Below are 25,701 nucleotides of genomic sequence, written 5' to 3'. Positions count from 1 at the left end.
GTGGTGGAAACATTCTGCTTTGGGGGTGTTTTTCTGCTAAGGGGACAGGACAACTGCACCGCATCAAAGGGACGATGGACGGGGCAATGTACCCTCATATCTTGGGGGAAAACCTTCTTCCCTCAGCCAGGGCATTGAAAATGGGTGGTGGATGGGTGTTCCAGCATGACAATGACCCAAAACACACGGCCAAGGCAACAAAGGAGCGGCTCAAGAAGAAGCACATTAAGGTCCTGGAGTGGCCTAGCCAGTCTCCAGACCTTCATCCGATTGAAAATCTGTGGAGGGAGCTGAAAGTTCGAGTTGCCAAACGTCAGCCACCAAACCTTAATGACTTGGAGAGGATCTGCCAAGAGGAGTGGGCCAAAATCCCTCCTGAGAGGTGTGCGAACCTGGGGGCCAACTCCAGGAAATGTCTGACCTCTGTGATTGCCAACAAGGGATTTGCCACCAAGTACTAAGTCATGTTCTGTGAAGGGGATCAAATCCTTCTTTCCCTCATGAACATGCAGATCCGTCATCATGTGTTAGACGCATTTCTGCTGAATTTGTTGTTGTATTCTGTCTCTCAGTGTTACACCGAACATTCCATTGTTAGACCGATCATTTCTGTGTGAGGGGCGAACATTCCATTGTTAGACCGATCATTTCTGTGTGAGGGGCGAACATTCCATTGTTAGACCGATCATTTCTGTGTGAGGGGCGAACATTCCATTGTTAGACCGATCATTTCTGTGTGAGGGGCGAACATTCCATTGTTAGACCGATCATTTCTGTGTGAGGGGCGAACATTCCATTGTTAGACCGATCATTTCTGTGTGAGGGGCGAACATTCCATTGTTAGACCGATCATTTCTGTGTGAGGGGCAAACATTCAAAATCAGCCGGGGAGCAAATACACAGTTATGTTATGTTATAATCATATGTGCATTTTACCTTTTTAGTGTAACAAAATGACTTTCAATTTGAAAAAGTGTTCCACACTTATTGTTTTCCAGAAAAAAAAACAGGCAAAAAATATTATTTTTTCTCAAGGCTTCAAAATTTCCAGAAATTGCACATCTCTAGTCATGTATCAGTATATCACTTCTCCCCCAGAGATCACAGGACTCCTCCTGACAAAGCCTCCATCTGCTTTTCTCTCTAGTCACTTGCTGCCCGTAGGCCATCATATGACGTCCTCAGGTTTCAGTGGAGATATACATAAGGGGGGGGATATGATCTCCATGTATAATACATAAGGGGGCATATGATCTCCATGTATAATACATAAGGGGGGATATGATCTCCATGTATAATACATAAGGGGGGATATGATCTCCATGTATAATACATAAGGGGGATATGATCTCCATGTATAATACATAAGGGGGGATATGATCTCCATGTATAATACATAAGGGGGGATATGATCTCCATGTATAATACATAAGGGGGGGATATGATCTCCATGTATAATACATAAGGGGGGGATATGATTTCCATGTATAATACATAAGGGGGGGATATGATCTCCATATATAATACATAAGGGGGGGGATATGATCTCCATGTATAATACATAAGGGGGGATATGATCTCCATGTATAATACATAAGGGGGGATATGAGCTCCATGTATAATACATAAGGGGGATATGATCTCCATGTATAATATATAAGGGGGATATGATCTCCATGTATAATACATAGGGGGGGATATGATCACCATGTATAATACATAAGGGGGGATATGATCACCATGTATAATACATAAGGGGGGATATGATCTCCATGTATAATACATAAGGGGGGATATGATCTCCATGTATAATACTTAAGGGCGGATATGATCTCCATGTATAATACATAAGGGGGGGGTATGATCTCCATGTATAATACATAAGGGGGGATATGATCTCCATGTATAATACATAAGGGGGGGATATGATCTCCATGTATAATACATAAGGGGGGGATATGATCTCCATGTATAATACATAAGGGGGGCTATGATCTCCATGTATAATACATAAAGGGGGGATATGATCTCCATATATAATACATAAGGGGGATATGATCTCCATGTATAATACATAAGGGGGGATATGATCTCCATGTATAATACATAAGGGGGATATGATCTCCATGTGTAATACATAAGGGGGGATATGATCTCCATATATAATACATAAGGGGGGGATATGATCTCCATGTATAATACATAAGGGGGGGATATGATCACCATGTATAATACATAAGGGGGATATGATCTCCATGTATAATACATAAGGGGGGGATATGATCTCCATGTATAATACATAAGGGGGATATGATCTCCATGTATAATACATAAGGGGGATATGATCTCCATGTATAATACATAAGGGGGGATACGATCTCCATGTGTAATACATAAGGGGGGATATGATCTCCATGTATAATACATAAGGGGGGATATGATCTCCATGTATAATACATAAGGGGGGGATACGATCTCCATGTATAATACATAAGGGGGATATGATCTCCATGTATAATACATAAGGGGGGATATGATCTCCATGTATAATACATAAGGGGGGATATGATCTCCATATATAATACATAAGGGGGGATATGATCTCCATGTATAATACATAAGGGGGGATATGATCTCCATGTATAATACATAAGGGGGATATGATCTCCATGTATAATACATAAGGGGGATATGATCACCATGTATAATACATAAGGGGGATATGATCACCATGTATAATACATAAGGGGGGATATGATCTCCATATATAATACATAAGGGGATATGATCTCCATGTATAATACATAAGGGGGGATATGATCTCCATATATAATACATAAGGGGGGATATGATCCCCATGTATGATACATAAGGGGGGATATGATCTCCATGTATAATACATAAGGGGGATATGAGCTCCATGTATAATACATAAGGGGGATATGATCTCCATGTATAATACATAAGGGGGGGATATGATCACCATGTATAATACATAAGGGGGATATGATCTCCATGTATAATACATAAGGGGGGATATGATCTCCATGTATAATACATAAGGGGGGATATGATCTCCATGTATAATACATAAGGGGGGGATATGATCTCCATGTATAATACATAAGGGGGTGATATGATCTCCATGTATAATACATAAGGGGGTGATATGATCTCCATGTATAATACATAAGGGGGTGATATGATCTCCATGTATAATACATAAGGGGGGGATATGATCTCCATGTATAATACATAAGGGGGGATATGATCTCCATGTATAATACATAAGGGGGATATGATCTCCATGTATAATACATAAAGAGGGATATGATCTCCATATATAATACATAAGGGGATATGATCTCCATGTATAATACATAAGGGGGGATATGATCTCCATGTATAATACATAAGGGGGGATATGATCTCCATGTATAATACATAAGGGGGGATATGATCTCCATGTATAATACATAAGGGGATATGTTCCCCATGTATGATACATAAGGGGGGATATGATCTCCATGTATAATACATAAGGGGGGATATGATCTCCATGTATAATACATAAGGGGGGATATGATCACCATGTATAATACATAAGGGGGATATGATCTCCATGTATAATACATAAGGGGGGGATATGATCTCCATGTATAATACATAAGGGGGGATATGATCTCCATGTATAATACATAAGGGGGATATGATCTCCATGTATAATACATAAGGGGGGGATATGATCACCATGTATAATACATAAGGGGGGATATGATCTCCATATATAATACATAAGGGGATATGATCTCCATGTATAATACATAAGGGGGGATATGATCTCCATGTATAATACATAAGGGGGGATATGATCTCCATGTATAATACATAAGGGGGGGATATGATCTCCATGTATAATACATAAGGGGGATATGATATCCATGTATAATACATAAGGGGGGATATGATCTCCATGTATAATACATAAGGGGGATATGAGCTCCATGTATAATACATAAGGGGGGGATATGATCACCATGTATAATACATAAGGGGGGATATGATTTCCATGTATAATACATAAGGGGGGGATATGATCACCATGTATAATACATAAGGGGGGATATGATCACCATGTATAATACATAAGGGGGATATGATCTCCATGTATAATACATAAGGGGGGATATGATCTCCATGTATAATACATAAGGGGGGATATGATCTCCATGTATAATATATAAGGGGGGTATGATCTCCATGTATAATACATAAGGGGGGATATGATCTCCATGTATAATACATAAGGGGGGGATATGATCTCCATGTATAATACATAAGGGGGTGATATGATCTCCATGTATAATACATAAGGGGGTGATATGATCTCCATGTATAATACATAAGGGGGTGATATGATCTCCATGTATAATACCTAAGGGGGGGATATGATCTCCATGTATAATACATAAGGGGGGATATGATCACCATGTATAATACATAAGGGGGATATGATCTCCATGTATAATACATAAGGGGGGGATATGATCTCCATGTATAATACATAAGGGGGGGATATGATCTCCATGTATAATACATAAGGGGGGATATGATCTCCATGTATAATACATAAGGGGGATATGATCTCCATGTATAATACTTAAGGGGGGGATATGATCACCATGTATAATACATAAGGGGGGATATGATCTCCATATATAATACATAAGGGGATATGATCTCCATGTATAATACATAAGGGGGGATATGATCTCCATGTATAATACATAAGGGGGGATATGATCTCCATGTATAATACATAAGGGGGGATATGATCTCCATGTATAATACATAAGGGGGATATGATATCCATGTATAATACATAAGGGGGGATATGATCTCCATGTATAATACATAAGGGGGATATGATCTCCATGTATAATACATAAGGGGGGGATATGATCACCATGTATAATACATAAGGGGGGATATGATTTCCATGTATAATACATAAGGGGGGGATATGATCACCATGTATAATACATAAGGGGGGATATGATCACCATGTATAATACATAAGGGGGATATGATCTCCATGTATAATACATAAGGGGGGATATGATCTCCATGTATAATACATAAGGGGGGATATGATCTCCATGTATAATATATAAGGGGGGTATGATCTCCATGTATAATACATAAGGGGGGATATGATCTCCATGTATAATACATAAGGGGGGGATATGATCTCCATGTATAATACATAAGGGGGTGATATGATCTCCATGTATAATACATAAGGGGGTGATATGATCTCCATGTATAATACATAAGGGGGTGATATGATCTCCATGTATAATACCTAAGGGGGGGATATGATCTCCATGTATAATACATAAGGGGGGATATGATCTCCATGTATAATACATAAGGGGGGATATGACCTCCATGTATAATACATAAAGAGGGATATGATCTCCATGTATAATACATAAGGGGGATATGATCTCCATATATAATACATAAGGGGATATGATCTCCATGTATAATACATAAGGGGGGGATATGATCTCCATGTATAATACATAAGGGGGGGATATGATCTCCATGTATAATACATAAGGGGGTGATATGATCTCCATGTATAATACATAAGGGGGTGATATGATCTCCATGTATAATACATAAGGGGGTGATATGATCTCCATGTATAATACATAAGGGGGTGATATGATCTCCATGTATAATACATAAGGGGATATGATATCCATGTATAATACATAAGGGGGGATATGATCTCCATGTATAATACATAAGGGGGGATATGATCTCCATGTATAATACATAAGGGGGATATGATATCCATGTATAATACATAAGGGGGGATATGATCTCCATGTATAATACATAAGGGGGGGATATGATCTCCATGTATAATACATAAGGGGGTGATATGATCTCCATGTATAATACATAGGGGGGTGATATGATCTCCATGTATAATACATAAGGGGGTGATATGATCACCATGTATAATACATAAGGGGGATATGATCTCCATGTATAATACATAAGGGGGATATGATCTCCATGTATAATACATAAAGAGGGATATGATCTCCATGTATAATACATAAGGGGGATATGAGCTCCATGTATAATACATAAGGGGGGGATATGATCACCATGTATAATACATAAGGGGGATATGATCTCCATGTATAATACATAAGGGGGGATATGATCTCCATGTATAATACATAAGGGGGGATATGATCACCATGTATAATACATAAGAGGGATATGACCTCCATGTATAATACATAAAGAGGGATATGATCTCCATGTATAATACATAAGGGGGATATGATCACCATATATAATACATAAGGGGGGATATGATCTCCATGTATAATCCATAAGGGGGGATATGATCTCCATGTATAATACATAAGGGGGGATATGATCACCATGTATAATACATAAGGGGGGGATATGATCTCCATGTATAATACATAAGGGGGGATATGATCTCCATGTATAATACATAAGGGGGATATGATCTCCATGTATAATACATAAGGGGGGGATATGATCTCCATGTATAATACATAAGGGGGATATGATCTCCATGTATAATACATAAGGGGGGATATGATCTCCATGTGTAATACATATGGGGGTGATATGATCTCCATGTATTATACATAAGGGGGATATGATCTCCATGTATAATACATAAGGGGGGATATGATCACCATGTATAATACATAAGGGGGTGATATGATCTCCATATATAATACATAAGGGGGATATGATCTCCATGTATAACACATAAGGGGGGGATATGATCTCCATGTATAATACATAAGGGGGGGATATGATCTTCATGTATATTACATAAGGGGGGGATATGATCTTCATGTATATTACATAAGGGGGGGATATGATCTCCATGCAGTCATATGGTGACCTTGGTGTAGAGTTCTTCATTGTCGGGTAATACCGGAGGACAAGGGGGCGCATTTAATGTCTGGAGGAAAAGAGATTTAACATTTGCAGTAAGAACTGTAGAAATGTGGAATAGACGCCATTAAGAACTAGTTCTGGCCGGCTCAGTGGATTTCTTTATAAAAGAGCTGAATGTATTCCTCAATACACAAAATATTACTGGACATTAACCCCTCTAGGTAATCACATTGGGCATAGTTGGTCCAGGGAATATCCAATAGCCTCCTGGAGGATCAGTAATCATTTGTCCCTGTTTTCTGTTTGCCTTCCTCTGGATCAGTTGTGGGCAGAGAGATCTGTTATATAGAGGCTTTCCATTTATTTATTTATTTATTTATTTTGATGGTTGAACTTGGTTGGCTTTTTGTTAAAACCTGACAAATTCTGTAACCATGTGACTGTAAGGATCAACATGATTTTGTTTTCTCTAACAGATATAACACAACATTTAACAGACCAAAGGAACAAATAATAGCCGATCACTGATGACACATCCTTTATGGATGAAATGCATAATGATCACATCTATGACCTACCTGCCTCCATCTTCAGATTTTCAGTTCCTCTCTTTGAAAACTGCAGAGAATCTCGATTCTGTGCTCTGCAGGGTCTTTGTCTTCATTACCTGTGGTTTTTATCTTTACAATCTATTTGTGTCTTATTAGACTTCCGTTTTAGGAACTTAAAATGCCACAGACAAGCAGAGGAAGTGTATGAGGTCCTGTATTTTCTGTATATTATTACTTCCCACGAATACCAGACCACTCATGAAGAAGACATTTCATCTCTGGGGTTTCTTGTCTCAGAACAATGTATAATACTGGTGTACATCTCTCCTCATTAGGGATTAGCTCTGGGTTTGGGGTGGACCTAAGATTGGACCATTACAGGCTGTTTGGTGGTACATTGAATGGTCAAACTAAATGGGTGTCCAGCTGAGCCAATCCTTTGGCTGTATAGGGAAGTCATACTTTTAGTGCCATTTCTAGTGCCACTCCAGGTTCAGGTTGAACTCACGGTCAGCTTGAACCCAAAGCTCACGCCTGGAGCAGACAATTTCAGTAATATACCAAAATCTATGCAAAGAAAAGGCGCTAAATCCCACTATTGAAATAAATCATCACAATAAATGATGTGAAGTCATAATATCAAGACATTTTCTTCAAATCAAAATCTCAATAAGTATTGATTTCTTCAATTGCTCCATACGATGCTTTCAGTGATTTCATCGGTATTAAAGTATACTGATATAAAAGATCACTACCATGGTGTAATATATTTATAAAAGTAGAAAAGTGAAAAACAAAATTTCACTCACATATCATGGGGGGACGGCTGGGCCTCAGGCCGTTGCTGTCATTTGTGGTCCCCGTGATACGTCACTTCCGGTGGTTTGGATCCAGCTTTTGAAATGCAAGATATTTAATCTCTGAGGGATCTTGTCTCAGAACAATGTATAATACTGGTGTACATCTCTCCTCACTAGGGATTAGCTCTGGGTTTGGGGTGAACCTATGATTGGACCATTATAGGCTGTTTGGTGGTACATTGAATGGTCAAACTAAGTGGAAGTTCAACTGATGCCGACCCTCTGGCTTTAGCAGGGACTCATACATTTAGCACCGTTTCTACTGCCCCTCCAGGTTCAGGTTGGACTTATGGTCAGCCTGAACCCAAAGATCCTGCCTAGTGCAGACACATTCTTAGCAGTCTTTTTGGATATATTCATACAATATTTTTTTACAAATAAGATTCACAATTTTTTCCAAATGAGACTTGGGTGAAACGTGTATGAATCTTGTGTTAAAACATTTTTCATTAATTGATCCTATGGAATCTTCAGTAGCCTTGTAAAAACCATGTCTGGTAGAGATGTGCACAAAGGAAAGATTTGCTTTGCTTCAGATTCGTTCAGATCCTGAATTACCAGCAGAGGTAGAAGTTGAACCCTTTCATTCTGTACTCATGCAGGCCATCCATGACTGCAAGGCGGCTCTCTTGGCACAGATATATACTTTTCTCTACTCAAGCATGATGTTCAAAAACTCGGTGCAGCGTAGGAATGCATTCGCTTGGTAGAAGATACCCTTGCTCCACTGTTGATCAATGTGCAAGATGCAGCTAAAGGAGCAGTGGCCCTGCTTGCCAAGCTGAATGATATGGAAAACAGATCTAGAAGAAATAATTTGCTCTTTGTGGGATTTGCTGAAAAGGGCAGCTCTCTGAAGCACGTTCTTCACACCTAGCTTACATCCACTTTAGTTTCTGATATTTTGAGTGCATTGTTCTCTATTGAGAGTGTGTCCGAGGCCTATGATAGCTTGCATCCTTGAATTTTAAGACAAAGTCACCATTTTAGAGCAGCACATGAGAAAGGTCCACTAAGTTCTAATGACAACCCTACCTCCATCTATCCAGATTTCTAGGCTGAGGTCCAGAAGCAATGAGTCTCCTTCACCACGGTCAAGGCTCGGCTATGAGCTGTTGGCTTCCAATATGCCATGCTCTACCCCACGAAGCTACCTGTGACCTCTGGGGGTAATGTTATCTTCTTTACATCGCTCTCCTGAAGCGATCACTTGGCTGAACAACAAGGTTGACCCGGTCTTGTGGCAACAGAACCCGCTAGATAACTACTGTTTTTTTATCCCTTTTGCTATTACCTGCATTACTGATACCTCTCTCCCCTTATTACACGCATGTTACTACTATGACTGTAGGCTAGTTAAACCACCTCTTCTGGACTACACATACACACCAAGTTCTGCGGATGAGAATTTCTCCATGGTCACCTGAGGTGCCAGTCAAGGATGCCTTGATCCGCCGCTCCCTTTCTACCACTTTACTGCAGTTACTTGGAGGCCTATTTTCTGGTTGGGGACTATTCTGTTTGCCCCTCCAAGGTCCTCAGCATCGTTGAGATCTGATTACAAGTCATTGAATTGAGATCTCCTTTTTTGGACTCTGTACCCTGATATACCATCTCTGGGTATACTTATCAACCTTTGGCGTCCACAGACAAGTAAGTATTATACGTGTCCATAAGATTTTTCTCATCTCTGTTTTCTCTGAGGGGAGATGTGAGGCCTTCATTATTGTTTTTTGAGTGTTGTGTTATATTTCTATTTTTATATTAAAATCTTTTATGTCTGAACTTAGACCACTATTACTTTGTTATAGAGTGGAACCTGATTGCCTGGTGTGCTTTTCATAGAGCGCCCCCCCCCCCCCCTCTTGTAGGCAGTTGTTTATTTTTCTGGGTACTCAAGCTCTCTATAGTTGGAACTATACTCAGCCTAGATAGTGTGTTCCATCTAATACATTGTCTTCATTGATGTGCTTTGTGCAGTTGTGGGGCTCTGGTACTTGCACTCTATATGCAGGATGTACCTGGATTTCTCCTTTCTTATATGCCCTCCGATTTAATGGTTATTTCCAGAAAAGTCAGGGGTTTGAACTCGCCACACAAGCAGTGTTTTGTATTCTCCTTCCTTGAAAACATAAACCACACATAATATGCCTTCAGAAGACCCACTTAATGGACTCTAAGGATTTGTCCTTGGATTGCTAGGACTTTCCATGCCACCCACACTGCTTACTCCCGAGGTGTTACTATTCTCATAGCAAACCCTCTGTCAGCTGAGGTTGTTAAGGTGAAAACTGACCCAGAGAGCAGATTTGTTCTACCCTCCCTACAAATTTCCAGCACAGTTTTTACTGTACCTAATATATACACTATATTGCCAAAAGTGTTGGGCCAACCCTCCAAATTATTGGAGGGTTGGCCAAATCATCTCCATGGCCACAGCTGTATACAATCATCCCCTAGGCATGCAGACTGCTTCTACAAATATTGGTGAAAGAATGGGTCGCTCTCAGGAGCTCAGTGACTCCAAGCGTGGTCCCGTGATAGGTGGCCACCTGTGCAATAAGTCCATCCGTGACATTTCCTGGCTACTAAATATTCCACGCTCAACTGTTAGTGGGATTATAACAAAGTGGAAGCAGCTGGGAACAACAGCCACTCAGCCACCAAGTGGTAGGCCACGTCACATGACAGGGCGGGGTCAGCGCATGCTGAAGCGCACAGTGCCCAGAAGTCACCAACTGTCTGCAGAGTCAATAGCTAAAGACCTCCAAACTTGGTGTGGCCTTCAGATGAGCCCAACACCAGTGCGTAGAGAGCTTCATGGAATGGGTTTCCATCACCGAGCAGCTGCATCCAAGCCTTCTATCACCAAGTGCAATGCAAAGCGTTGAATGCTGTGGTGTAAAGTATGCCACCACTGGACTCTAGAGCAGTAGAGGCATGTTCTCTGGAGTGACTAATTATGCTTCTCTATCTGGCAAACCAATAGATGGGTATGGTTTTGGCTGTTGCCAGGAGAACGGTACTTGGCTGACTGCATTGTGCAAAGTGTAATGCTTGGTGGAGGGGGATTATGGTGTGGGGATGGCCCCTTCCTGTTCCAACATGACTGCACACCAGTGCACAAAGCAAGGTCCATAGAGACATGGATGAGCAGGTCAGTCAAGTTCCTCCACCCCAAACTCACTCACATATAATTTGTCAAACTGTGACAATAAAACTGTAGGAGCATTGAGGATGTGGCATGCCATAGGTAAGTTTTACATGTACTGTAGTACCATTAAATTGCTACATATGATTTCTGGGAACAGATGCAGTGAAGGGGATTCCCACCTAAAATCTGCAGATGTGAACAGGGCTTTAGAATGAATTGTGTGGAGAAAAGGCTTCTGAACTCTTCAAAGAAAGTGCAACAATTCTGCTCTGTAATGTTTATCCGCGTTCCCACCGCCCTATAGCAGATATACTTTTACAGGGTGGCAGGGGCGTGCAAAATCAAGCATATATACGTGATCTTGCGTGCGAGCCACATGTACGCCCTACCCGCACCGCCAGGCCCGGAGTGGGACAAAAAATAGGCCCGGGCATTTTAGACTGAACAGCCAATTTTGGGGGGGGGGGGGGCGTGCAAGGGCATTTGCAGGGACCATTGGTGACAGAATATTCTTCATGGAGTCAGTCCTCTGCACTGTAATTTAAAGGAGACTACACTGTAAATGGGCACTGTATTAATTACAGTGCCCCTTTAGAGTGCAGTCCCCTTTATATCACAGTGCCCCTAGAAATCTAATCACAGTGCCCCTAGAAATCTAATCACAGTGCCACTATATATTCAAAGAGATGACCCAATCCAGCAAAGAGACATAAGAGACATCCCCATATAGCAAAGGGACATCCCCATATAGCAAAGAGACATCCCCATCCAGCAAAGAGACATCCCTGATTAACCGCATTTATAAGCGTTTGCGCATAGAAGCGTTTTTTTAAGTGTTCCATATCCAGATGCTGTCCAGAGCCTTTTTTCATCATCAGAAATGCTTGAAAAGTGTTTTCCATGTATTCAAATGTACCCGGTACACCAGCGCAGTCAGTTCCAGGTTTTGTGTGAAGGAAAGAATGGTAGAACGTGTCATATTATGCTCATGATGGGATCCATAGTGACTACAACTAGAAAAGACGGGTCATCTCAACACATACTGCTCTCCCTGCTTCTGCTCTCTACTCCTCTCAAAATGTCTGAAATAGTTACATTTTTACTATTTTCAGTGCATTCTGGCCATTTTGGAAGGTCTCCTGAGGTTATCTTTAAAAAATGCTTCTAAACGCAAACGCTCATAAACATACATAAATGCGGTATGCAAACGCGGCTAAACAGACTTTTTTTTTAACCTACGTTTTCCAGCAGTCAGTTTCCATGGTTCAGAAGAGTTTTCCAAACGCCCCGTGTACTGGTGCCTTAAAGTTTAGAAATGCAGCAATTTAGAAATTGGATGAAAGGTTTAGCACTGGGAAACACTTTTTGACAGATAAATAGTGCGTTTTATATACAACTGTAGAGATCAGACCAAAATGAGGGACAAATGAGGAGGAAAGAGCAACTTTATTCCAAATCAGGGACAGTCCCTCAAAATCAGGGACAGTTGGGAGGTATGTTGTCACCCCAGGATGTGTGAGTCTACGTGTACGCTGGTCATCCCTAAACCTAACTCTCCTGGCAGCAGAAAAACACTAAATGCAGCAAAAAAAAAGCAGTACTGCGCTTGGCATTTATTATTATTATTATTTTTTTATTATACAGGATTTATGGCGCCAACAATTTGCTCAGCGCTTTACAATATAACGGGAGACAATACAGGAACCATACAGTTCAATACAAGAGAGTTAGTAGGGCCCTGATCCCGGGAGCTTACAATCTAATACATTTAACCGCTTGCCGCCCTGCCACTGTGTATATACGTGTGCAGGGCGGCAGTGGAGCGCAAAACCACGTTTAAAAACGGGTTCCGCGCTCCCGACACTTTTGCCAGCAGGGGGCGCGCGCGCACGCTCCCGCCGACCCGCGGGTGACACGATTTGATCCAGGAGGGATCAATCATTAGATTTCAGCCAGTGATTTCTGGCTGAAATCACATGATCGGTCCCTGTCCTATTCTGTCCTGTGTTGACATACACACAGGGCAGGATATGATGTCATTCTTCTCTGCCTGGACACATTCCGTTCCAGACAGAGAAGAAGACATCCAAAAAGTGAGTACACAAGCACTACACTACAGTTAGAACACACCTAGGACACATTTAACCCCCTGATCGCCCCCCCCCCCAGTTAACCCTTCACTGCCCTGTCACCAGTGTCACTGATCAGTGAAGCGATTTTTACTGATCACTGTATCAGTGTCGCTGGCGACTTCCGATAGTGTTAGCGCCCCTCCCAGATAGCGCCAGTTTGCCCGCCAGTACACCAGTAATCCCGTTTAACCCCTTAATCTCCCCCCCCTCCAGTTAACCCCTTCACTGCCCTGTCACCAGTGTCACTGATCAGTGAACCAATTTTTACTGATCACTGTATCAGTGTCGCTGGTGACTTCCGATAGTGTTAGCGCCCCTCCCAGATAGCACCAGTTTGCCCGCTAATGCACCAGAAATCCCATTTAACCCCTTGATCACCCCTCTCCCCCCCCAGTTAACCCCTTCACTGCCCTGTCACCAGTGTCATTGATTACAGTGAACAGATTTTTACTGATCACTGTATTAGTGTCACTGGTGACTTCCGATAGTGTTAGCGCCCCTCCTAGGTAGCGCCAGTTTGCCCGCTAATGCACGGGATTTTTTTTACCAAAAACATGGAGCAGAATACATTTTGGCTTAAATTTATGACTAACTTTGAGTTTACGATATATTTTTTTATAGCTGAAAGTAGAAAATACTGTTTTTTTTCAAAATTTTTGTGTTTTTTTTGTTTATAGCGCAAAAAATAAAAAGCGCACAGGTGATCATATACCACCAAAAGAAAGCTCTATTTGTGTGAAAAAAAGGACGTAATTTTCGTTTGGGTGCAGCATTGCATGACCGCGCAATTATCATTTGAATTAGTGCAGCGCCAAACAGCAAAAAAAGGCGTGGTCATTAAGGGGGGTAAATCCTCTGGGGCTCAAGTGGTTAATTATAAATTTTATTGCTATTGAAATGAACAAAAACACCCGAGAGCTAAATTCAGCCAGCGATTAGGTGCGTTTACAGGCATTAATGCCTCGTTTGGAGTTTTTTGGCCAAAACATTCCTCTCCTCCACTCCTGTGTTCAGGACTGGGACGTTTAACTGCCCCTTAGCTCTGCTGCTCCTACACTCTGAGAAACAAATACACTCTCCGGCCACTTTATCAGATCCACCTTGCTAGTCCCGGGTTGGACCATCTTTTGCCTTCAAAACTGCCTTCATTCTTCGTGGCGTAGATTCAACAAGATGCTGGAAACGTTCCTCAGAGATTTTCGACCATATTGAGTCATGGTTGCCTTTCTATCATCTAGAACCAGTCTGCCCATTCTCCTCTGACACCAACAAGGCATTTTCTTCTACACAACTGCCACTCACTGGATATTTTCTCTTTTTCAGATCATTCTCTGTAAACCCCAGAGATGGTTGTTCGTGAAAATCCCAGGAGATCAGCAGTTTTTTAAATACTCAGACCAGCCCGTCTGGCACCAAAAACCATGCCACGTTCAAAGTCAGAAGGATTTAAGAATTCCCTTTATTCCCCAATCTGATGTTCGGTTTGAACTTCAGCAAGTCGCCTTCACCATGTCTAGATGTCTAAATGCATTGAGTTGCTGCCGTGTGATTGGCTGATTAGCAATTTCTGTTACCAAGCAATTGAATCTAATAAAGTGGTGAGCGTACGTGTGGATGGACACATAGGGGTAGATTTACTAGATCTGGAGAGTGCAGAATCTGGGGCAGCCGTGCATGGGAGCCAATCAGCTTCTAACCTCAGCTTGTTCAACTAAGCTTTGACAAAAAAAACCTGGAAGTCGATTGGTTTCTGTGGAGAGCTGCACCAGATTTTGCACCCTCCAGTTTTAGTAAATCAACCCCATAGGCTTTTATTGTGTTGAGTTCAGGGGCTTCGGCAAAAAGAAATACCTCTAACATTAGTCTCTTTCTCTCTTTAGAGGTCTTTGTACAGCTTCACCTTGGCCCACCAGCCGCTCAGAGATACCCGCAGCGAAAGGAAAGAAAATAGCGCAGGGCAGACATGACGAGGCCAAGAGGAGCTTAAAAAAAGACAGGAAAGGGTGAGAGAAAAGTAAGTATGAACAGGAGCCAGACGTAAAAAATAATTAACCAGCCTGTGACTTTAAGCAGCCAGGTTCCAAGATGGACGGCCCGTCCGCTCAGAGGGAAGCAGTGGAGTAGAATACCTGTCAGTGCAGGGACCACCTGTACCCGACGTCCCAGCGTCCTGGATGACGTCACCACGATGTGGAGAGACGGAGGGGGGAACTCTTGCTGGAGCCGCAGCTTTAGAAGGAAGAGGCCGGTTGCCTAAAAATTGCGGCTCCAGCAAGAGTTCCCCCCCTCCGTCTCTCCACATCGTGGTGACCTCATCCAGGATGCTGGGACGTCGGGTACAGGTGGTCCCTGCACTGACAGGTATTCTACTCCACTGCTTCCCTCTGAGCGGATGGGCCGTCCATCTTGGAACCTGGCTTCTTAAAGCCACAGGCTGGTTAATTATTTTTTACCATATGAATTATTAAAGGCACACCTCCATATAAGGTGTATTACTTTTATTACAAAACTACACAGCGCCTGGCTCCTGTTCATACTTCCCACAAACCAATGTGTTTTTACCATGGCAGCAGTGAGTTTTTTCCCCACCAATCACAATTGACATATACCATTCACTTATTTCCTTTGGGACACATCTGTGCGCTTTTATAAAGACCGTTCTTAGAGAAAAGTAAGAGGTGGGTTTTAGTTAAGGCTAAGTACCTGATTGGTAACTGGGGGTGGAAGGTCGGGTCTTCTGCACCTGTGGGCAGGGGTGGACTGACAACTCATGGGGCCCCCGGGCAATAGGGGATCATGGGGCCCCTGTGTCCTTGCCCAAACTCAAAAAAGCCTATGAAAAAGGTACCAGGGGCATCTCATGGGGCCCCCTACTGACCCCAGGCCCTCGGGCATTGCCTAAGTTTCCAAATGGTCAGTCCGCCCCTGCCTGTGGGTGTGTATGGGGGGGGTCGTTCTGCAGTCCAGGAGCAGACAGCGCAGAGAGAGCTTCCCTCCCGCCCGCCCTTGGGGTTGAGTGGGTGTTTTGTCACTCCCCGGGGGGGTTTATTCTGGTTCCGGCGGCGGTTGTTGGTCTTTGGAGGCGGCACTTATTTTGAAGCTAAAGATAATGGTTTGGGACCCATCGGTGGTATGGGATGCCCGGGGTATTCCAGTTAACCAAGGTTTAACTGGAAGGTGGTGGTTCTGCATTGCGGATGGTATGTTTTGTCTCTGAGCCGGTGCGTTGCGGCTGGAGGCCTAGTATTGGTTCCGCAGGTGGATATCGGTTCTGGTTTGGTGCCTTCGAAGACCAACAACTTGTCTTATATGTTTCTGTTTTAAGGAATGTTTTTGTGCATTGAAGTTGAAGTGTTAATAAAAGGCCGTGTTGGCCATTTTACTCCAGTCGGTGTTATGTTTTCTTTAATAATTGGTTATAGTTTTTCCCAGGTGTACCGTAGTAGACTGTATATCTCAGCAAATCCACGCTCTTTTACAAATGTAACTAATCTTGTCCTCACAGCTCCGGTCATTCATTGATTTTGGTCCTCCCATGATCTCTGCGCAGTGTTCATTGTTATTGTCGTTATTGGGTTCTCCCGTATTCCAGGCACTGTAAAAACAAGAGCAAAACTCTAGAAGAACACATTTTATTTGGATCTGTCACTCTTGCACTTGATAGAAAAACGGATTTATTTTAGATTATGGAGAATACACCAGGATCAACCAAGATCTCTGCCATATCTTTAGAATGGCTGTCAAAGAGCGGGCACAGGGCACACAGAAGGGGAGAGGGCACAGGGTACACAGAAGGGTACGAGGCACACAGGAGGGGAGAGGGCACGGGGAACACAGCAGGGTTCAGTGCACACAGCAGGGCACAGGGCACACAGCAGGGTTCAGGGCACACAGCAGGGCACGGGGAACACAGCAGGGCACGGGGAACACAGCAGGGTACGGGGCACACAGAAGCTTATAGAGCACACATCAGGGCACACAGCAGGGTTCAGGACACACAACAGGGGTCAGGGCACAGAGCAGGGCACAGAGCAGGGTACAGGGCACACAGCAGGGCACAGGGCACAGAGAAGGGTTCAGTGCACACAGCAGGACACAGGGCACACAGCAGGGTTCAGGGCACACAACAGGGTTCAGGGCACACAGCAGGGTTCAGGGCACACAACAGGGTTCAGGGCACACAGCAGGACACAGGGCACACAACAGGGTTCAGGGCACACAACAGGGTTCAGGGCACACAACAGGGTTCAGGGCACACAGCAGGACACAGGGCACACAGCAGGGTTCAGGGCACACAGCAGGGCACAGGGCACACAGCAGGGTTCAGGGCACACAGCAGGGCACAGGGCACACAACAGGGTTCAGTGCACACAGCAGGACACAGGGCACACAACAGGGTTCAGGGCACACAGCAGGACACAGGGCACACAGCAGGGTTCAGGGCACACAGCAGGGCACAGGGCACACAGCAGGGTTCAGGGCACAGGGCACACAACAGGGTTCAGGGCACACAGCAGGACACAGGGCACACAGCAGGGTTCAGTGCACACAGCAGGACACAGGGCACACAACAGGGTTCAGGGCACACAGCAGGGTTCAGGGCACACAGCAGGGCACAGGGCACACAACAGGGTTCAGGGCACACAGCAGGACACAGGGCACACAACAGGGTTCAGGGCACACAGCAGGGCACAGGGCACACAGCAGGGTTAAGGGCACACAGCAGGGCACAGGGCACACAACAGGGTTCAGGGCACACAGCAGGACACAGGGCACACAACAGGGTTCAGGGCACACAGCAGGGCACAGGGCACACAGCAGGGCACAGGGCACACAACAGGGTTCAGGGCACACATCAGGGCATAGGGCACACAGCAGGGCACACAGCAGGGTTCAGGGCACACAGCAGGGCACAGGGCACACAGCAGGGTTCAGGGCACACAACAGGGCACAGGGCACACAGCAGGTATGACGTTTCCTTTAAATGCAGAGTAGCGTAGGTAGTGGCTGTAATAAGTCCTTTCTTACAGCACAATCCTTCCCACCAGCCCCTCCTTTCCTCCCGTACACCCTAGGTGGAGTCACAGGTGTGGTCACGTACCACCGTGAGGTGGACGGGAGGAAAGGAGTGGCCAGTGGGAAGTATTGCGCTTTGAGAGAGGTTTTTTAACAGCCGCTTCCTACGCTACTCTGCATATGTTGGCTGAGACTTGATCTACCGATCAGCTGTCTGTGATTGATGGGTAGATCGCCATGGAACCCCTGGGGACTTCTCGTGGAACTTGAGAAACACTGTCCTAGACTAATCCACTGCTGAGTTGGATTATAACAGAACGGATGAGGCATATGTGACATACGTGTCCATTCAGATTTTTCCTCCATGGAGAATCAGACCCACGTAATACCTATAATTGGGTGGATGGAAGAGGACTTATGTACACCTATATCCACCCACCTCTGGTCCAGTCAGTAAAAGTGGGCCCAAACACAGTTTCTTTCCATTCCATCTGACGGACCCAGAGGTGGGCCTAGAACCGTAACTTGAATGTCCATGGCCCCAATGCAAGAATCCATGTAGGAGTGAATAAACCGGTGTTCCCAAATTGTGTATAAACAAGTATCTAATCCAACCCCAGATGCCAGAATATACCTTCCGCCATGAAAGTCCAAAATCCACAATCCAAGTCTTTCTCAGAGTCTAAATGTTGTATATAACCCCTATGTAAAACAAAACGTTCAGCCTTCTTATTCAGTGTTCTTCCTCCACATGTGATCAATGCTTCGTACTCCACTTGTCACCCTCAAAAGAAAGAAATACAACCGCACACAATGCATTATCCACAATACACTAATATCACTCCACCACTCCACCGCGTGTCCACTTCTAAATGCCTGTCATCCTTACTCTTACCCTTTATTGACGTCCTCCAAAGTTCAGCCTCTTATCCCATCCTCCTCTTCACAGGAGATACACCTCCGAAGAAATACATGATAGTGCGATATCCTTATGACAATTAAACACTCTCTCGTGCTCCCCTCACTTCTCCAAAAACCACCAGTGTCTCCACCACCTCACAGACCATGACCTTACAGGACGGTATAAATCCACCAGCATAGATTAGCATTGGCTCTTCTCATTCAACAATATATTCGGCTGCCAATGGAATCATAACATGGATCAGAACAGATCAATATAGTGTAGTAGGTTTTGGTATAGAATGAGCCATTTATTAGGATAAAATGCGCTTCCAAACAAGAATAGTGTCTCAGCATATATCACGTCTCTCAGCAACAGCATGGAACATAAAACCTCATCTAAGATGGCGGCTCTGTAAATTCCGGTTTACGTCCGACGTCACGTGCTGACGTGTTTCGTCACTTCCGACTTCATCAAAGTCTGTGCTTGCCAGACTTGCGGCTAGCTATGTACACAGATCTTGTAGTTCCAGTGGAGTGCCTCCTTAACCTCAGCTGGCCGTTCCGGCATCTCCTCTGTTCCTGCCTGGATGCCCTGCTTGATTCACCGAAGGCTACACCACCAGCCACAAGTTCTACAATCAATATCCACAGCCACTCGTGTTTCTCCTGTCCCTCGGCACCATCTGTTCCACCTTTAGTGGGGCCTGAGATTGAGATACAAGAGAGGCTGACCTCATCATTTCAGACTTCTATCAAGTACGTGACAACATCTCTCAGCAACAGCATGGAACATAAAACCTTATCTAAGATAGCCGCTCCGTAACTTCTGGTTTACGTCCGACATCACGTCCTAACGCGTTTCGTCACTTCCGACTTCATCAAAGTCTGTGCTTGCCAGACTTGCGGCTAGCTATGTACCCAGATCTTGTAGTTCCAGTGGAGTGCCTTAACCTCAGCTGGCCGTTCCGGCATCTCCTCTGTTCCTGCCTGGATGCCCTGCTTGATTCACCGAGGCTACACCACCAGCCACAAGTTCTACAATCAATATCCACAGCCACTCGTGTTTCTCCTGTCCCTTGGCACCATCTGTTCCACCTTCAGTGGGGCCTGAGACTGAGATACAAGAGAGGCTGACCTCATCATTTCAGACTTCTATCAAGTACGTGACAACATCTCTCAGCAACAGCATGGAACATAAAACCTCATCTAAGATAGCCGCTCTGTAACTTCTTGTTTACATCCGATATCACGTCCTAATGCGTTTCATCACTTCCGACTTCATCAAAGGCTGTGCTCGTCGGACTTGTGGCCAGCTAAATACTTTCACTCCTCCCCAGCGTGAGTGGGGAAGCGCCATCTTAGAAAAGGTCAATACTGCATTTGGAAGTTCCTACCATCTGAAGAGCACTAAATACATATTAGATACCACAATCCACCATTAGCGATGCTGATGTACAGATGTTATACACGTTGTGGCAGTGCGGTATCCTGCCACGGTCTAAATCAAGGTTATACCCCAGGATTCTCAACTATACAGGTTGAGGGGCTCCAGGCAGTTCTCTTAATGCAGAGGAAACTGGTTTGTCAGTTTCCTCGTTGGTTCGTGAAGCCCGTTTTGGGACCTGTGGCCTGGAGATTTCAAAGTGATTTGGGAGGGATGAAATCTCCAATCCTGGGTCCATGTTTTCAGAACCCCCAGCACACTAGTTGCACAGGTGTGTGCAGGTCTTTTGTAGAGGCCAAACCATGGTTCTGGGCTCCCTCCCGGCAGACAGGAGGTCTTTGCCCAGGAGTCAGGAGGGCTCCACCTAGGAGAGGTGGGAGGCAGAGCAACAAGGGGCTGCAGGCTGTATACCTGAGAGAGCCAGGAGGCTGAATCTTTGTTTTGGTTGTATTGATGGTGGATACCCCTGCATGGGAAATCATTTATGTTTGAATTTATGAAACTTTCCTTTAAATAAAATTGAGCAAAAACGGCCCTTAAAAAGACGAAAAGTGAGTGGCTGTGTGCTGTAAAATCTCTACCCTTGATGCTAGTTCTCACACCATCAATGGGGCCGGCATAAATAAACACAAATAAACACATTATTAATATACAATATATGAGGTCGCGATCACACTGCCATCCAGTGGTATGTGTTATAATTGTACTCCACTATGCATTGAATGGGAGGGATATCTCACTGCATACAGTATCTGATATAATGATTACTGATTCACAGCCTGAAGTATACAAAGATACAAATATTACACCCCTATAGATTATTCCAAACATTCACATAATAATTAGAACCGTTATAAAAAGTGAATAAAATATTTATAATGAGGGAATATTTAATAATATCTCTGCCTCCCTCTCTATCAGAACCATACGCAATATTTTCAATAAATGGAGGTAAGATAAAACACCCTAATCTATGAAATTAAAATATTTACCTACTAAGAAATGACCCCACCCACACACAGTCTATAATATTCATGAGAGGGGAGAGCGTCTAATTCTCAAATGGAGTAAATGTATGTAGGACCCCCACTGCCCAAGGTAGTATAATGGTGGAGACGTTTCCCACACTAAATAAGGTGAATAAACATCTCCATCTACATAAGTAGTCTAAAGTGCATATATACATAAATAAGCACGGCCATGGCATACAGGGTAAATGGGGGATAAAAGATAAAATGACCCCCTTTAACTATCTAGCATAAGGTCCCCTGTAGGCTCATCTGAAATGTACTGCCTTCAAACAAAACGAAAACGACCCCACTGCCTGGAGGAGAATATCTAAACCATATAATATACAGATTTACCATCTCATAAATAATACATGAGAACTAAATGAGGCTGATCAATGCGCCCCACATATATGATGGAAATGAAATAAGAAATGGGGGATTCCTATACATCAACCCCAAAGATTCTAACGAAAATATAATCATAAAACCATTAAGATCTAATTCCACATTAAGGCCTTTAGGTTTCATGGTGTCTAATTCAAAAATCCAAAATGTTTCCTCCTTAGAAACCTTTCTAATTCTATGGCTACCCCTCCAGTGTTCATCCACTCTACCAATCCCACAGAATGTCAGTAATGATGGATCACATTTATGGGAATCTCCAAAGTGCCTAGACAAACTATGATCTTTCTTAATATTCGAGACATGTTCCCTTAGTCTGTTAAACAATGATCTAGTTGTCCGCCCCACATATCGGAATTTACATGGGCATTCCAATAGGTAGGTTACATAAGGAGCAGTGCATGTGATAAATGGATCAATATTCTATTCCTTACTAGTCACTTGTGACTGAAAACTTTCTATTTTCCTTGTTCTTATCCCTGTTGTTTTACACATACTGCATTTCTACATGGAAAGAAACCTTTCAGCTCGAACATTCTATTCTTGTTGTTCTTCAGAGGGGAGATAACACTTTTTACCAACCTACTGCATAGATTCAATGCCTTTCTATAAATGAAAGATGGTTTGTTCAGGTTGTATAGGGCCTAAGATCTTATCTCTTTATACTATAGGCCAATACTTGTTTATTTTTATGGCAAGGTGGGAGAAGGCTGAGATTTTTGGTAAAGAATGGAAAGGGTTAAAAGTACGGAAAAGATTTATTGACAATATCCTAGTTATGTGGGAGGGCGACATGGAGTCATTACAAGTATTTTTGAGACATATAGAAAGTAATCCATATGGATTTGGATTCTCTCAAACCATAGAGGGAAAATCAGTGAACCTTTTGGATCTGTGCATTTTTCACGAAAAGGGTAAACTGTATACTAAAACATATTTTAATGCTATCGATCGGAATGGATACATTCCTACCTCTAGTTGCCATCACCCACAGTGGATTCAGAGCGTGCCTAAAGGACAATTTTGTTGTATTAAGATTTATTCAGAAGGACTATGACCCGGATAGATTAGAAAAGTTGAGGATTGATATTAGTAAGGAGTACATAGGAAATGGGAAGAAGAAAATTGTCAATAAGAATAGATCGAAAGAAGAAGAGAGATTTGAGTTTGCCTTTGTCTCTAATTTTAGCTGTCAATACAAAGCTATGGAGACGATTATAAACAAATATTGGCCTATAGTAAAAAGAGATACTAATATCAAACCTCAACTTTTCAAATCTATCCGGGTCATAGCCCTTCTGAATAAATCTTTGTTTGATCACTTCCGATTGCTCGATATAACCAACAAGCCTTGAGCAATTCCTCTTAATACTACATAATTGTCCTTTAGGCACTCTCTGAATCCACTGTGGGTGATGGCAACTAGACAATATGTTTTAGTATACAGTTTACCCTTTTCGTGAAAAATGCACAGATCCAAAAAGTTCACCGATTTTCCCTCTATGGTTTGAGGGAATCCTAATCCATATGGATTACTTTCTATATGTCTCAAAACTTTGTAACGACTCCATGTCGCCCTCCCACATAACTAGGATATCATCAATAAATCTTTTCCATACTTTTAACCCTTTCCATTCCTTACCAAAAATCTCAGCATGCTCCCACCTTGCCATAAAAATAAACAAGTATTGGCCTATAGTATAAAGAGATAAGATCTGAGGTCCAATACTCCCGAACAAACCATCTTTAATTTATAGAAAGGCATTGAAACTACGCAATAGCTCGGTAAAAAGTGTTATCTCCCCTCTGAAGAACACCAAGAATAGAATGTTCGAGCTGAAAGGTTTCTTTCCATGTAGAAATGCAGTATGTGTAAAACAACAGGGATAAGAACAAGGAACATAGAAAGTTTTCAGTCACAAGTGACTAGTAAGGAATAGAATATTGATCCATTTATCACATGCACTGCTCCTTATGTGACCTACCTATTGGAATGCCCATATAAATTCCAATATGTGGGGCGGACAACTAGATCATTGTTTAAGAGACTAAGGCAGTGGTTCTCAACCTTCCTAATGCCGTGACCCTTTAATACAGTTCCTCATGTTGTGGTGACCCCCAACCATAAAATTATTTACCCAGTAATTATAATTCATGAGTGTTGTTTTACCTCCAATACTGCTGCTTTCAGCACAGTAGCTGCTTTTAACAGAGTAGCTGCTTTCAACACAGCAGCTGCTTTCTACACAGTAGCTGCTCTTTACCCATCAGAAATATGTGTTTTCTGATGGTCTTAGGGGACCCCTGTGAAAGGGTCGTTCGACCCCCAAAGGGGTCGTGACTCACAGGTTGAGAACCACTGGACTAAGGGAACATGTCTTGAATATTAAGAAAGACCGTAGTTTATCCAGGCACTTTAGAGATTCCCATAAATGTGATCCATCATTACTGACATTCTGTGGGATTGATAGAGTGGATGAACACTGCAGGGGTAGCCATAGAATTAGAGAGGTTTCTAAGGAGGAAACATTTTGGATTTTTGAATTAGACACCATGAAACCTAAAGGCCTTAATGTGGAATTAGATCTTAATTAGGTTTTATCTCAGATGCAGGATTACATTTTCTAGGAATCTTTGGGGTTGATGTATAGGCATCCCCCATTTCTTATTTCATTTCCATCATATATGTGGGGCGCATTGATCAGCCTCGTTTAGTTCTCATGTATTATGAGATGGTAAATCCGTATATTATATGGTTTAGATATTCTCCTCCAGGCAGTGGGGTCGTTTTCGTTTTGTTTGAAGGCGGTACATTTCAGATGAACCTACAGGGGACATTATGCTAGATAGTTAAAGGAGGTCATTTTATCTTTTATCCCCCATTTACCCTGTATGCCATGGCCGTGCTTATTTATGTATATATGCACTTTAGACTACTTATGTAGATGGAGACATTTATTCACCTTATTTAGTGTAGGAAACGTCTCCACCATTATACTACCTTGGACAGTGGGGGTCCTACATACATTTACTCCATTTGAGAATTAGATGCTCTCCCGTCTCATGAATATTATAGACTCTATGTGGGTGGGGTCATTTCTTAGTAGGTAAATATTTTAATTTCATAGATTAGGGTGTTTTTATTTTACCTCCATTTATTGAAAATATTGTGTATGGTTCTGATAGAGAGGGAGGCAGAGAAATTATTAAAAATTAATTATGAAAATATTCCCTCATTATAAATATTTTATTCACTT

General features: G+C 42.9%; 1 protein-coding gene across 1 annotated transcript in view; it reads right to left on the bottom strand.

Moving 5' to 3' along the window:
• Positions 1-17,057: 17,057 nt before the first annotated feature.
• The window catches only part of LOC149462956 (uncharacterized), a 64,055-nt gene continuing 55,411 nt past the window's right edge, over positions 17,058-25,701 (bottom strand). Inside the window, exon 12 of the mRNA XM_089676113.1 lies at positions 17,058-17,264. Within this exon, the coding sequence (XP_089532239.1) occupies positions 17,126-17,264 (139 nt within the window). The 3' untranslated portion in view covers positions 17,058-17,125. The remainder of the gene's footprint in view (positions 17,265-25,701) is intronic.

The sequence above is a fragment of the Staurois parvus genome, unplaced genomic scaffold (genome assembly GCF_062004578.1).
Source record: "Staurois parvus isolate SC_StPar_1 unplaced genomic scaffold, SC_StPar_1.0 ptg000164l, whole genome shotgun sequence".
Classification (NCBI taxonomy): domain Eukaryota; kingdom Metazoa; phylum Chordata; class Amphibia; order Anura; family Ranidae; genus Staurois; species Staurois parvus.
Note: the sequence above shows the minus strand (reverse complement) of the source record. Positions and strands in the feature narration are given on the sequence as shown.